This window comes from Loxodonta africana, chromosome 8 (genome assembly GCF_030014295.1).
Source record: "Loxodonta africana isolate mLoxAfr1 chromosome 8, mLoxAfr1.hap2, whole genome shotgun sequence".
NCBI lineage: Eukaryota > Metazoa > Chordata > Mammalia > Proboscidea > Elephantidae > Loxodonta > Loxodonta africana.
The window spans coordinates 43,921,054-43,934,837 of NC_087349.1; the positions used below are offsets into that span (position 1 = coordinate 43,921,054).

Sequence of the window (13,784 nt, forward strand, 5' to 3'; positions counted from 1 at the left end):
GATTCATCAGCTATGATAATGAGCAGTAATTGGTTTTAAATCCTAGATTGGGTGCCACAAAGCCATATAGTTTTGTAAACTTCGTAGATTTTCTATCTTTTTGCTTCCTGATTACTGTTCTCAGGTGAGCAGAAGCTATTCATGGCACCTATATTAAGATAGTATTTTCCAGTTTTGTCTCCTCCTTGAAACATATTAAGTTGTGGAAGTCTGTCTATTAGATACATTGTTTAATCACAGCTTTTTTTCTTCCCAGCTGAAAAAGGGTACTTGGTCAAGTGCAGGGAAGAATGGGCGAAGACCAAAGACCCAGCTGCTGCCCTCAAAAAACTACCTGTCAAAAGGTGTGTGGAGGGGCAGCTGCTTCGAGGACTTTCAAAATATGGAATGAAGAATATAGTCTCTGCATTTGGCATAGTGAGTGCAATTTGTGAAGTCAGGCAATGGCTCGAGGTGGTTTAATGCTTTTTTTAATTTTATCTTTAAAGATTTTACTAAATTTTGAAAGAGCAAAAGATATAAATAAGGATCTTCGGTGATCTGTGAGAGGTACCTTTACCTGAGTGATCCTTATTCAGACCCTGAGTGTTGATGGGAGTAGGGGAAGAGGGGGCAGTATTCAGTAATTACTAACATGGAGGGCACGAGGAAAGCATTCCATCTGCAGTTCAATTTAAATTAAGTGTCTTGGTATTCGAAAAATCCGTTGTGGAGGCTTCCTTAAGCATTCTCTGTCAGAACAGTTTACTGCCTTTTAAGAGGATTGGGTATAAACAAGCTAAATAGTTGCGTTTTACTTTGGTTTCTGCATGGTGGTTAGAGTAGGAAGCATAGTATCTTGCCAAGTGTCGTCTGTATCAGTATTTAGATATCAGTAATCCAGAATCCTTTAAAGTTTAACTCTTAAATTTAAGTCTTAATCTTCCACATGTAAACAAAAAACAGTGGGATTCCTGCTGCATGAAATCAGTTGTCAGTGCAGTCATTTCGATTTTCTACTTCCTTACACTTATGAGGAAGAAAGCACTGTTAGCTCTATAATTGATTTATAAATTCCTTGAGTTTGAAGTCTGTGTCTTTGATTCAGGCTCTGAATTCATAGCATTTGCTTTATTTGAATGAGTTTCTTCAGTGTGGTTACAAAACAGGACCTGCGGCAGCTGATGGTGATTGCTAACACCCTTTAGTCCGCAGGGTTCCATCTCTAGAATTGGATGCTGCGTATTAGTCACCTGTTTCTGTAGGCTGTTAGGAACATGGCAGATTTAAGGTATGAGTTTCCTGTACCAGGATCACTACTAAGCAAGTAAGATGTTTTGGAAAGTACAGTACTTTTTATATTCGGAATTTATATTTATTTTCTTGCCTTTTTTTTTTCCTTCAGATACCAAGAAATAACCGCCTAATGTATATCCATAGCTATCAAAGTTATGTATGGAATAACATGGTGAGCAAGAGGATAGAAGAGTACGGGCTAAAACCTGTTCCAGGGGACCTTGTTCTCAAAGGAGGTAAAAAGGCTAAGTATCGTCTTTATTCTGCCAAACTAGGATGCAATTATTTTTCACTACTTAGGATGCAATTATTTGTCACCAGTGGTTTTAAAACCCAACCTGGCTACTAGTTAAGAAAAGGATATGTTTGAGATGGGAGGACAGTGTAAGCAGAGAATGACTAGTTTGTTTTTAATAAAAAAAAAAAAAAGTATATGTGTACATATGCATACATCCTCTCTGAGTAAGCTTTCTAGTCCTCAGTTTTCTCAACTAAAATAGGATCTGGACTAAACTATGGTGTATTGGTTTCATAGGGCTGCCATAACAAAATACCACAACCTGGGTGGCTTAAAAGAACAGAAACTTATTGTCTCAGTTCTAGAGGCTAGAAGTCTAAACTAAGTTGTCTGCCTGTCTTCTAGGCCATCCTTCCTCGGGAAGATCCTTCTTGTCTCTCCCAGCTATCAGTAGCCCCAGACCTTCCTTGGCTTGTAGATGCACCTTCACATGGCCGTCATCTCTGTGTCTCTTATAGAAGGACTCAGATTGGATTAGGACCCACCCTACTCCAGCATGACCTCATGTTGACTGATACCCAGTGCACCCAGTGCTGTCTTTCAAGATGGCATCTTCAAAGACCCTATTTCCAAATAAGGTCCCATTCACAGGTACCAGGGATTAGGACTTCAGTGTGTCTTATAGGAGAGACAGTTCAATCCATAACAGATGGCTAAAATCCCTTTCCACATACTAGTTTGAGGCTGGCAGATAGTTCTGTACACTCCTGGAGCCTTGGTCTCTCAGCTTGTTGGCCAGTTTTAAAAATTTCTTTAAGTCAGCGCTCCACAGGAACTCTACATGTAGGTGTGATATAATGAACATTTGTTTATTACATGATCTGTGCCAGAAATGATCAAAAACTAGCACTGAAAATCCCTCTGCTGTGTGTGCCAGACATTGTGTTAAGCCCTTTACATATGTCTTTTAGTTGGAGCTCACAGTATTACTCTGAAGTAAATATTATCTATTTTTCAGATGAGATGTAGTAACATGCTCAGAGTTCCACATCGAGTTAAAAAAAGAAAAAGCTGGGATTCAGAGTCATGCTTGTCTGATTCCAAAGTCCATGTTCTTCTAGCGTGTCCGAGTGCCTCTCGCTTAGCTGAATACATGCCCTGCTCATCTGTAGGCTGCTGCTGTTAGTTGCCGTCAAGTCGATTCCGACTCATGGCGACCTCATCTACAGGCAGGCCCTGTAAATTCACTAAGGTTTTTAATTTGTTCAGAAATTTTAATTATATTTTTCCTGGTTTAATATTTTTTCCTCATCCAATATCGATTGCATTGAGTGTATTTTAATGTCCAGTGTGCCACCATGTTTTAGCCTCTAAATACAGGCTGGGCAGGTTTTTAAATTGTCTGTTCTTTCAGCAAAAAGCCATTCAGTGATGACTTTCCAAATAGTATTTTGCAGTATGTTTAAGAAAGAGATAGGGGCTGGTTTCAAATATTCCCAAAGGATAAGAATGCCACTCAGAAATAAATATTTTTAATTTTCATTAGAAATCCTACTTTTTCTCAAACCTTGGTTTTAATTTCTTAGATGGGATAGAAAGAGCAAAGGGCATAGATTCTAACTTAATTTCCTTAAGCTTCCTAGGCTTCTGAACCTAGGCCAGTGTGTACTTCCAAATTGTGTATATGTGTATAATTTTAGAAGATTGAATTCATGAAAATATTGCACATTTAATTTGTTGTTCACTTGTGAATTTACAGCCACAGCCACCTATATTGAGGAGGGTGATGTTAATAATTACTCCATCCATGATGTGGTAATGCCCTTGCCTGGCTTCGATGTTATCTACCCAAAGCATAAAAGTAAGTTCTCTGTGTGGAGAGGAAAATAGTTAAAACAAAGTCTAACATAATTAAGCCACTGGTTGCCAAAAGTGGAGAGAGAAAAAAATCAGTACTTTAAATATAGTTTTAGAACTTCAGTTTCTATAAGACTAGAGAAAATATTACTGGTTATTTATAAAAGTCTTCTAAAAAGGGATGCATTGAGATGGATAATTTAAATTAGGAAACAAGATAGTAGAAAAGGTGGTGTTATTATTATAGTTGTTATTGACATTATTATTTCAATTTCTGAAATTCATGACTTTGTATATGGATGGAGAAGGGTTTTGTAATATAGCCATTGAGAAAGTGGATGGGTAATTTTACTTTCACATTGCTTTTTTTAACTTTTTTTTTTAAACCATATAAATAATAGGGGTTCATAGTATTTAAAAAATCAGTGAGTACAGAGGTTTATAAAGTGAAAAGTTAAAATTCCCTACCCTATTTCTCTTTCCCAGAGACTCTTAGGAATCACTCCTGTAACCTTCATGGATGCCATTGTGGGGGAAAAATTAGAACTTATTGTTTATAGATTCAGAAGTTGGAAAAAGAAGGCAGCGCTGACTAATGGAACCAACTTAGTGGGACTGACTGGAAGTTTATGCTTAGCCAGGGCTGGTCTGCTAGTGGTATTTTCCCTATTAAAGTATCTTTTCTCTCAAGAGGCCTGAATCATTTTACTTATCAATGCTATAGTCCTTGAAATTTTACTTTTTGAGAATAATTAGGATTAATAATCCTTTAATAATGTAAATACCCATAACCAAAAAAAAAAACCAAACCCAGTGCCGTCGAGTCGATTCCGACTCATAGCGACCCTATAGGACAGAGTAGAACTGCCCCACGGAGTTTCCAAGGAGCGCCTGGTGGATTCGAACTGCCGACCCTTTGGTAAGCAGCCATAACACTTAACCACTATGCCACCAGGGTTTCCAAATACCCATAGGAGCATTAAATATTAAGCTGTTATTTCCATGTTGATTAATCAAGTTGCTGTACTCCTAATACTTATATGAAGTTCACTTCACCAAGGAAAAAGGAGTTGAGGGAAGAAGGGGAAAGTCAATAAAAAAGGTAGATAAGGGGGGAGGTGTGGTCTGCCTGCCCTGGGGTAGGATGGCACAGTGAGGAGCCCAGAGATTAGCCCCGGGAACCAGCAAGAAGAAAGGCAAGAAGATGTTAAAAGCCACTTTACTTCTCTCCAAGAAAGAAAAAGAAAACATTCTTTCCTCTTTTTCCTTCTTACCTCTCAGAATCAGGAACTCTAGCTAGTACTTACTAGAACATAAGTTCAGCAAGGCCTTTGACAAAGCCACTTATGAAAACCTAGTGGCCAGGATTGGGGCTTGTAGACTGAATGGGTGCTAGTTCAGAGATGTGGGTATGCACACCTGGTATCAAACTGTGATTGATTGAGGGATCCCTGTGGTCCTTAAAGTGTGTGGTAAGGGTTCTTTCTTTGACCCTGTTCTAGCCAACATTTTTTATGAATAACTTGAATAAACAAATCTACTTACTATATTTGTGAGTAATGTAAAATAAAATAGTTAATGTTAACTATTTTTGAAAAATAATTATCTAAAAAGAAGCGCAGAAAGCATTTAATAGAGTTAAATGTAAATTCTCATGTTTATGCACGAAGAGCAAATATATAGATAGAAAAAAATTCACTTTTATAGTAGTCTGCAACGGCCCCCCAGATACCTCATCAGCTCAGTAATGAAGTCACTCCTGAGGTTTATCCTTCAGCCAAAGATTGGACAGGCCTGTAAAACAAAATGAAACTAAAGGGGCACATCAGCCCTGGGGCAAGGACTATAAGGCAGGAGGGGACAGGAAAGCTGGTAATAGGGAACCTAAGGTTGAGAAGGGAGAGTGTTCACATGTTGTGGGGTTGTTAACCAATGTCATAAAACAATATGTGTACTGACTTGTTTAATGAGAATATAGTTTGTTCTGTAAACCTTCATCTAAAGTCCAATAAAATAAAGAAAATGAAAAAAAAAAAATCTAGAGGTACACTGTTGAACATAAGCCTGTACCCTGAGGCAAATAAGGCTTGGTGGGGAATACAGAAATATTAAAGGAGAGGCGGTTGAGGGAACCAGTTTAGCCTGGAAGAGTTATGGCTTAAAGGTCCAATACTTATTAATACATATGGGAGAGGGCAGAGTTTATCTGCTGTATTCCAAAGCAGTCGACAGAAGTTACAGGAAGACATATTTCAACTTGGTATGAGAAGAACTTTTCTAATAGTTGCATGCCTCACAAAGAAATAATAACCCCATAAATGGCAGTGTTCAAGCAAAGGCTGGTTGACTTTCTCTCTCGGGTATTATAAAAAAAGATTTCTACATCAGATGCAAGGGTGAACCAGATGGATTTCCAAGGTCTCGTATTTTTATACATTTATTGATGACTGTCTTTTTCCAGGAAGAGTTTCAAGCATCTGTTTATGGTCTCTTCCAACTCGGAGCACATATAAATTACAGTTTAGCAACTGCAGATAGAATGGCCTTTTGTAGCTATCTTGGGAACCTTACTCCATAGGTACTATGGCTGACTGCAAACAGGTAACTACAAAATGGCCAAATCTAAGCTGGAGACATCTTCCAGTCCTAGTACAGAATTTTGATTCTAGAGACCAGACTTTGAATTGTAAATTGGGGTGACTAGGGTGATCTATGGAGCCCTCATGGTGCAGTAGTTAAGGGATCTTATGGCAGACCCCACTCCCAGAACCGAAAGGTCAGCAGTTAAGGTCCACCAGTTGCTGCTTGGAAACCCTGTGGAGCATCTCTACTCTGTCCTGTACAGTTGACGGCAACAGGTTTGGTTCTTTTTTTGTTTGTTTAAGGTGATCCAAGTGAGCTTACATTTTGTTCTGTTTGTAGTTAAGTTCAAGGTAACTTGCTGACATGCTGCATTCCAACTAACTTTATGTGTTTTCTGTTAGTTAGTGAAGCCTACAGGGAAATGCTCGCAGCAGACAGTCTTGATATTGACAACATGAGACACAAAATTCGAGATTACTCCCTATCAGGGGCCTACCGAAAGATCATTATTCGTCCTCAGAATGTCAGCTGGTAAGTAATAGTCTGAAATGAAATAAAAATTAGTTACAATTTAAAACTTTAAGCTTCTTCTTTACATATATATTTTTCAGCTTAGAACCTGGCATGTAAGTGCTCCATAAGTGCTGGTTATTGTTGTTATTGATGCTGTCACTACTACTGCAGCTTGGAATTCTCAAATCAAGAAATAATGGAGTTGTTTTGAATGCAAATAGTGAAAGTGACTTAGTTTGCATTTTTATTAACGTTAAGTTATAGAAGAACTGTGTAGAGAATGAACTTTTTTCCTGTTTCTAAAAACTGTGGTTTGCTTAGAACTATTCCTTTACAGATTACCTGAGTCAGAATTGGCTGTGAGTTCCAAACATTAATCTGATTGTTTTAATATCGCATTTCCAGTACAAAAAAGATACTTGTATGAATCCATTTTAAAATGCTTTAATACCTAGTATTTTCTAAAGCTTTATTTGATAGTTTAAAAAAGTGAACTGAGAACTAGTTAACAGATTGCCAATTGTGTGTCTGTCTCTCATCCTTTTCTCTGGATTAGGGGGAGAGATTGGCAGAGTTGGACCTTGCCTTCCCCATACCAGAAAGAAGTACATCAGTAATAACAAGATGTTGCTAGTAGTGATAACCACTCTGGAGGAAATGTTAATTTTATCACGTCTGGACAAAGTGAAGTTTATTTCCCACTTCATATTAAAAGATGTTCCATCCTAGGAAAACATTTTATATTTTTCATATAGGCTGACATCATTTGTCATCTTACTATATAGTAAAAGAAAGGCAGTACTTACAAATAAAATCTGGCTCTGTTCTATTATTGAATAGTCCTACCTATAATTTTTTACATTAGAACTGTTTTTCCTTGCTAAATAAATTGTGTTGAGCAACTTAGTACTTTTTATGAAAGTTCACATTCAAACTAGACTTTTTACTTATGTGTTTTAAAGGGAAGTTGTTGCCTATGATGATCCTAAAATCCCACTTTTCAACACAGATGTGGACAACCTAGAAGGGAAACCACCACCAGTTTTTGCTTCTGGTAAGTTTACTCAGTCATCAGCTCTGCTGGTGCCTCAACTCTCAGGAAGCAGCCTCTGGGTGTTTGGCTCATCAGCAAGGCCAAAACTGGAAGTGACTCTCCATCACCTTGCAGTAAGATCCCACTCCCAGAACAAAGACGGGTGGTAATGAAGTTACCAGAAGTCTCTAGGAACCAGGCTTAGCACAACGTTTGCGGGATTAACTGTAGGGAAAAGTAGGCATCTTCATAAAGACTAGGTCCAGAAACCAGGATGCGGTAGCTAAGCCTCTTTGTTACTGAGGAGCATTCAGCAAGGAAGGGACTCCTGACCTGACCAAGAATCTCCCTCCAACAGCCTGGAAGTCTTCCAGTTCATTTTGTCTGAGACTACCAGCGTTAGAATTTTATTCTTGTTAGTGAGCATGCTCTTTTAAAACATAAATAATTATAAGGAGGTTAAGAGAGGCTATCGTACATACTACAGGTAAATTTAATAAGGAGTCTTTCCATCCAGCTAAGTTAGAAGGAATTTTTATTTCTGGAAGGATAAAGAGAAGTAAAATAAGAAGGGACTAGAGAAAGAATAGTCCAACATTATAAGCCTGGGGACATGAAACACTCCTTAGGTGGAACTCTGCAGGGAGGGGCTTCAGAAGGACACTCTAGTGGGGAAGCAAAATCAGTGTGCGGGGGACAACTTGTGCTAGAAGGTAGAGACAGTGCAGAGACACTGTACCTCCTTCACAATTTTGTGTCATGTTGTTCATGCCCAGCCTCCTCCCTCGTCCCTCTCCTACTTCTTGCCTAACCCCCTGAGAAGCTGCTCTCTTGAGCATATATAATGATATTGGCAGCTTGCATAAGAATAAACTTGGCATGTGTAGAGATATTTTTGGCCACATATGCCCATATCCAAGAATGGCAAGAGTCACAGGTGCATTACACTGAGCGAGTTGTGTTAGCGAGGACTTTAGTCCATAGAGGCACATTTTAAAAGCTGCTTCACAACCAATAACAACTGGCATGTGTTTGAACTACAGGCATTTTGAATTGTGGTGGGGAGATTGAGGGAGGGACTTATGGCAGTCCAGTTTAATCCTCTTTTCCCTAAGATTGTCTCTAACAGGGTAGCTAAAGAAATTTGCTTCTTTGCACAATCAGAATCCCACATAACAATGTCAAGTAAAAGGTACCTTTGAAAAGCAGGCATTGACGATGTTAAAGAAAAAAAAAGACTTAAGAGGCTAAAGATCAGGTGCTAAGTGGAAAAGTTCTGCTGCCAGTAGGGAATCTGATCCAGCACAGGGTCTAAGCTCTGGAGAATGAGGTTCAGGCAAGGAGAAGAGAACTAGGGCAAGACTTTTGAAACCAGGAAGCTGTGAACTGTCCCATATTGGGAATGTAAAGCCTCTGAGTGTTGTTGACTGGCAGGTAACCTCGGAGCTGGTCAGGTAGGTAGGCAGCAGGTTGGGTGGAGGTAGCCTGCTACAAATGTGGCCCCCTACTCTTGTGACTAGGATGTCCAACTGCCTGTGCTGGCTAGAGAAGGTGACAAAGAGTCAGGATGATAGCATCCAATCAGGTGGTTCATTAGCTAGAAGAGAGTTATGTCCTATTTCTTCCTATCTTTGCCGTTTACCCCTCATGATCAGTAAAAGCACCATCTACAAAATGACTGCTAGGTTGCTGTGCTTTACATCCCCAAAGCACACCTCTCCCAGCCTGCTTGCACTGGGCATACTGTGAGACCTGCTAACCACAGGTTTTCTCCGAAGATGTCCCTTTGTTCTTGTGGTAACTAAGGAACAGCCTGTATATGGAGAGCCTGCTAAGAGTGGATTCTGAATCGGCTGATTTTACTTTATTTTTTTTTTATATAACAACTTTATTGAGGTATAATTCACATGCCATATAATTCACCCACTTAAAATAGACAACTCAGGGGCTTTTAGTATAGTCAGAGTGATGCAACCATTGTCACAGTCATTTTAGAACATTTTCATCACCCCAAAAAGAAACCCATACCCTCTAGCAAAACCCCCCAGGCCCCCATTGTATGGATATACCACATTTTATTTATCCATTCATCAACTGATCGACATTTGGGTTGTTTCCACATTTTGACTATTATTAATAATGCTGCTATGAACATTCTTATACAAGTTTCTGTGTGGACATATGTTTCCATTGTGGGGGGGGTGGTGTATGCTTTCCTAGGAGTATAGCATATGACGGCAATGGTAGCTTTATATTTAACCTTTTGAGGAAATGTCGGACTGTTTTCCAAAGCAGCTGCATCATTTTACATTTCCACCAGCAATGTATGAGAGTTCCCGTTTCTCCACATTGTGCCAGCTCGTCATTATTTGTCTTTCTGATTATACCATCTTAAAAAACCAAACCCATCTCCGTCGAGTTGATTGCAACTCATAGCGACTCTATAGGACAGAGGAGAACTGCCCTGTAGGGTTTCCAAGGCTTAGTGGCTGGTGAATTTGAACTGCCAACCTTTTGGTTAGTAGTCATAGCTCTTAACCACTGCACCACCAGGACTCCGCAGCCTTCCTGATGGGGGTGAAATAATGTCTCATTGTAGTTTTGATTTCCGTTTCTCTCATGGCTAATGATACTGAGCATCTTTTCATGTGCTTATTGGCCATTTGTGTATCTTTGGAGAAGTTTCTGTTCAGATCCTTTGAACAACTGTAAGCCAATTTATAGTTGAATTATTTGTCATCTTATTATTGAATTGTGCGAATTCTTTATAAATTCTGGATTCAAGTCCTGTATCAGATATGATTTGCAAATATTTTCTCCCATTCTGTGGGTTGTTTTTCCACTTTCTTGATGGCGTCCTTTGAAGCAGAAAAGTTTTTAATTTTGATGAAGTTATTTTTCGGTCACTTGTGCTTTTAGTGTCTTATCTGAGAAACTCTTGCCTAATCCAAAGTCACGAAGATTTATGCCTCTTTTTTTTCCTCAGAGTTTTACAGCTGTTTGATCCATTCTGAGTTAATTTTTTATATGGTATGAGGTAGGGGTCTGACTTCATTCTTTTGCATGTAAATATCTAGTTGTCCAGCACAATTTATTAAAAAGAAATTCAGTGTTGCATTGTTTCGGCACTCTTGTTGAAAATCAGTTAGCCATAAATGTGAGGGTTTATTTCTGTACTCTCAGTTCTGTTCCATTGATCTGTATGTATCCTGTGCCTATATCACACTGTTTTTTGTTTTGTTTTGTTTTCTTAATTGTGTTTTTCATGAAAGTAGCCCTGGTGGTACAATGGTTAAGAGCTTGGCTGCTAACCAAAGGGTCAGCAGTTCGAATCCACCAGCTGTTCTACCCTGTCCTATAGGGTAACTATGAATCAGAATTAACTGAAAGGCAGTAGGTTTTTTATACGTAGTAAAACAATTGAAAAGTTCCCGTTCAACAATTTCTACACATAATGTTCAGCAACATTTGTTACATTCTTCATGTCGTGTCAATATTCTCATTATTTCCATTCGAGTTGTTTCATTCCCATTAACTTAGTCTAACTGCCCCCAACCTTCTCATCTATGCTTTAGAGTAACTATTGTTATTTGGCCTCATATAGATAATTTTCTATGAAAGCACGGTACTCAAGGGTGACATTCTTAACTTTTAGTGCTAAGCTATTTAGTTAAAAGGCAACTTCAGGGGATAGTTTCAGTTCAAGGTTTAAAGAGTATCTGAGAGCAACAATCTCAGCGATTCCTCTTGTCTCAGTGGGTCCAATAAGCCTAGATTCTTCGAGAGTTAGTAGTTCTGAACCACATTTTTCACCCTTCCTATCAGGATCTGTCTATTGTGACCCTGATCAGAATGTTTGGTAGTGGTAGCCAATCACCATGTAGTTCTTTTGGTCTCAAAGTAGAGGAGGCTGTGGTTCATGGAGGCAATTAGTCCTGTAGATCGATGCCTTGTCTAATTCTTGAGTTTACTTCTGTTTTTTTGCTCCAGACAAACAGAGACCAATAGTTGTATCTTAGATGGCCGCTAACAAGCTTTTAAGACTGGAGGCACTGCTCACCAAACTAGGATGTACAGCATAAACTTTATGAACTGTATTATGTCATTTGACTGAATTGTCCCACAAGACCCTAAGTCTTCAATCCAAGAAAACTAATACAGTGAGGTACTGGTTATGTCTAAGAAGTATCAGCATCTGTAGCTCTTCTTGGCTTATATGTATAGGTATTTTGGTTGTTGTTTTTTTTTTTCTTTTGGTTGTTGTTACAAAATTATTTATAACATAGCATTTACCAATATATCCTTTTTCTTGTGTACAACTTAGTGGCATCAGTTACATTAGTCAAGCCATACATACTCACACATATTCAGTGCTACCTACCCATCACCATAAACAAAAAGTGACTACTATCTAGAGAACGATTTCCCCTGCCCTCCCCTCCCTTTCCCCTCCCCCGTAACCACCAATGAACATTGGTCTCTGTGTATATACCTATTCTTATTATTTCATAAAAACGAGATCATAAAATATTTGTCCTTTTGTGATTGACTTAGTCTACTCAGCATAATGTCCTCCAATTTCACCCACACAGCACGATGTTTTGGTTATCATTGATTCGTAGTAAGTTTAGCCATTTTGGCCCCTTGTAATTCCATATGAATTTTAGAATCAGCTTGTCAATTTCTACAAAGAAGTCCGCTGAGATTCTGATAGGGATTGTGTTGAATATGTAGCTCAGTGTGGGAGGGAGTATTGCCATGTTGGAGCCCTGGTGGTGCAGTGGTTAAGAGCCACGGCTGCTAACTGAAAGGTCAGTAGTTCAAATTCACCAACCGCTTCTTGAAAACCCTATGGGGCAGCTCTACCCTGTTCTGTAGGGTCGCTATGAGTTGGAATTGACTCGATGGCAACTTGTTTGGTTTTTGGTTTTTATTGCCATATTAATAATAATAAATCTTCCATAAATATGTTAAATTGAGAAGTATGAGTCTTCCAACTTCGTTCTTTTTCAAGATTGAGTTATTCTGAGTCCCTTGATTTTTCATGGGAATTTTAAGATCAGCTTGTCAATTTCTGTTGTTAAATTAACTGAGTTTTAAACTGTTTTTTCTTGATTATGCCATAGTTCTTCTTGCTATTTCATCTTCACTACTAGCATAACAATCTGTGTTTCCTTCCTAAATGTTAGCCCATTATTCTCCAAGTCAGTTAATTATCAGTGTGTTTCTTACCCATTCATTAAATTACTAAAACTATTTAGCACATCTTTCCCAAGCACTCAGAATTGCAGGCTTTCCTAAGTAAAATGGACCACACTTTAGGTTTGTGATCACTAGAAGAGCAGCTTCTTTATCTTCCTGGTCCCACTTAAAATGCCAAGTCTTAATTGAGAATTCTGAATTGGCAGGACCGAGAATAATGAGATATGCCGAAGATGTTTGCCTCCCACCCCTGCAAGCCTCCTAGCTTTTTAAGTAGTAGGCATAATAAAAACTTCTAAGTCTATGTTGCAGTGTCTCACTAAGTATCAGCTGGCTTTTCTAAATATGCAGAGCTTGGCTGCTGCTAACCAGAAGGTCAGCTGTTCGAATCCACCAGCCACTCCTTGGAATCCCTATGGGGGCAGTTCTACTCTGCCCTATAGGGTTGCTATGAGTCAGAATCAACTCTATGGCAACGGGTTTGGTTTTTGGTTTGTTAAACACAAAATGTCTCTATATCATACTTACCTCAGGTTTCTTCCACATAGCATTCTGCTATGAAAGAATGTTTCTCATTTCTATGTCAGCTTTGAAATCTTTTCATATAAAAAAACAACTTAAAAACAAAAACTGCTCTTATAATCACTACCACCAGTGCCGTCCCTTGGTTCCTATTTTGTGTCTTGTCACCTTAGCTTCATAATTATAGTTGGAGGCCTGTGACTAAAACAGTAAATTCCACTAAGAGTAAATGAAGCTTATAGCTGGTCGAGTCCCTAGGTGGCACGAAGGGTTAAGCGCTCAACTACTAACCTAAAGGTTGGCAGTTTGAACCCACCCAGAGGCACCTCAGAAGAAAGCCCTGGTGATCTGTTTCCAAAAGGCCACAGCCTTGAAAACCCCATGGAGCAGTTCTACTCTGCACACAAGGGGTCTCATGAGTTGGAATCCACTCGGTACCAGCCGGTTTGGTTTTTTGTTTATAGATGGTTGTGATGTTAAATGATTAAATCTTTTCCTCCCCATCTCCTCAGAGTTAACAAGGGTAAGTGAGAATCCAGGAAGAATCTACAAATTAAATTT

The 13,784-nt window shown here is 38.9% G+C and overlaps 1 protein-coding gene across 7 annotated transcripts in view; it reads left to right on the plus strand.

Moving 5' to 3' along the window:
- Positions 1-13,784, plus strand: part of PUS7 (pseudouridine synthase 7) — an 86,569-nt gene that overhangs the window by 61,883 nt on the left and 10,902 nt on the right. For all 7 annotated transcript variants that reach the window (XM_010587340.3, XM_023544508.2, XM_064289869.1 and 4 more), the window contains 5 exons: positions 257-417; positions 1,385-1,511; positions 3,273-3,374; positions 6,355-6,484; positions 7,429-7,520. In XM_010587340.3, coding sequence (XP_010585642.2) covers positions 257-417; positions 1,385-1,511; positions 3,273-3,374; positions 6,355-6,484; positions 7,429-7,520 — 612 coding nt within the window. The remainder of the gene's footprint in view (positions 1-256; positions 418-1,384; positions 1,512-3,272; positions 3,375-6,354; positions 6,485-7,428; positions 7,521-13,784) is intronic.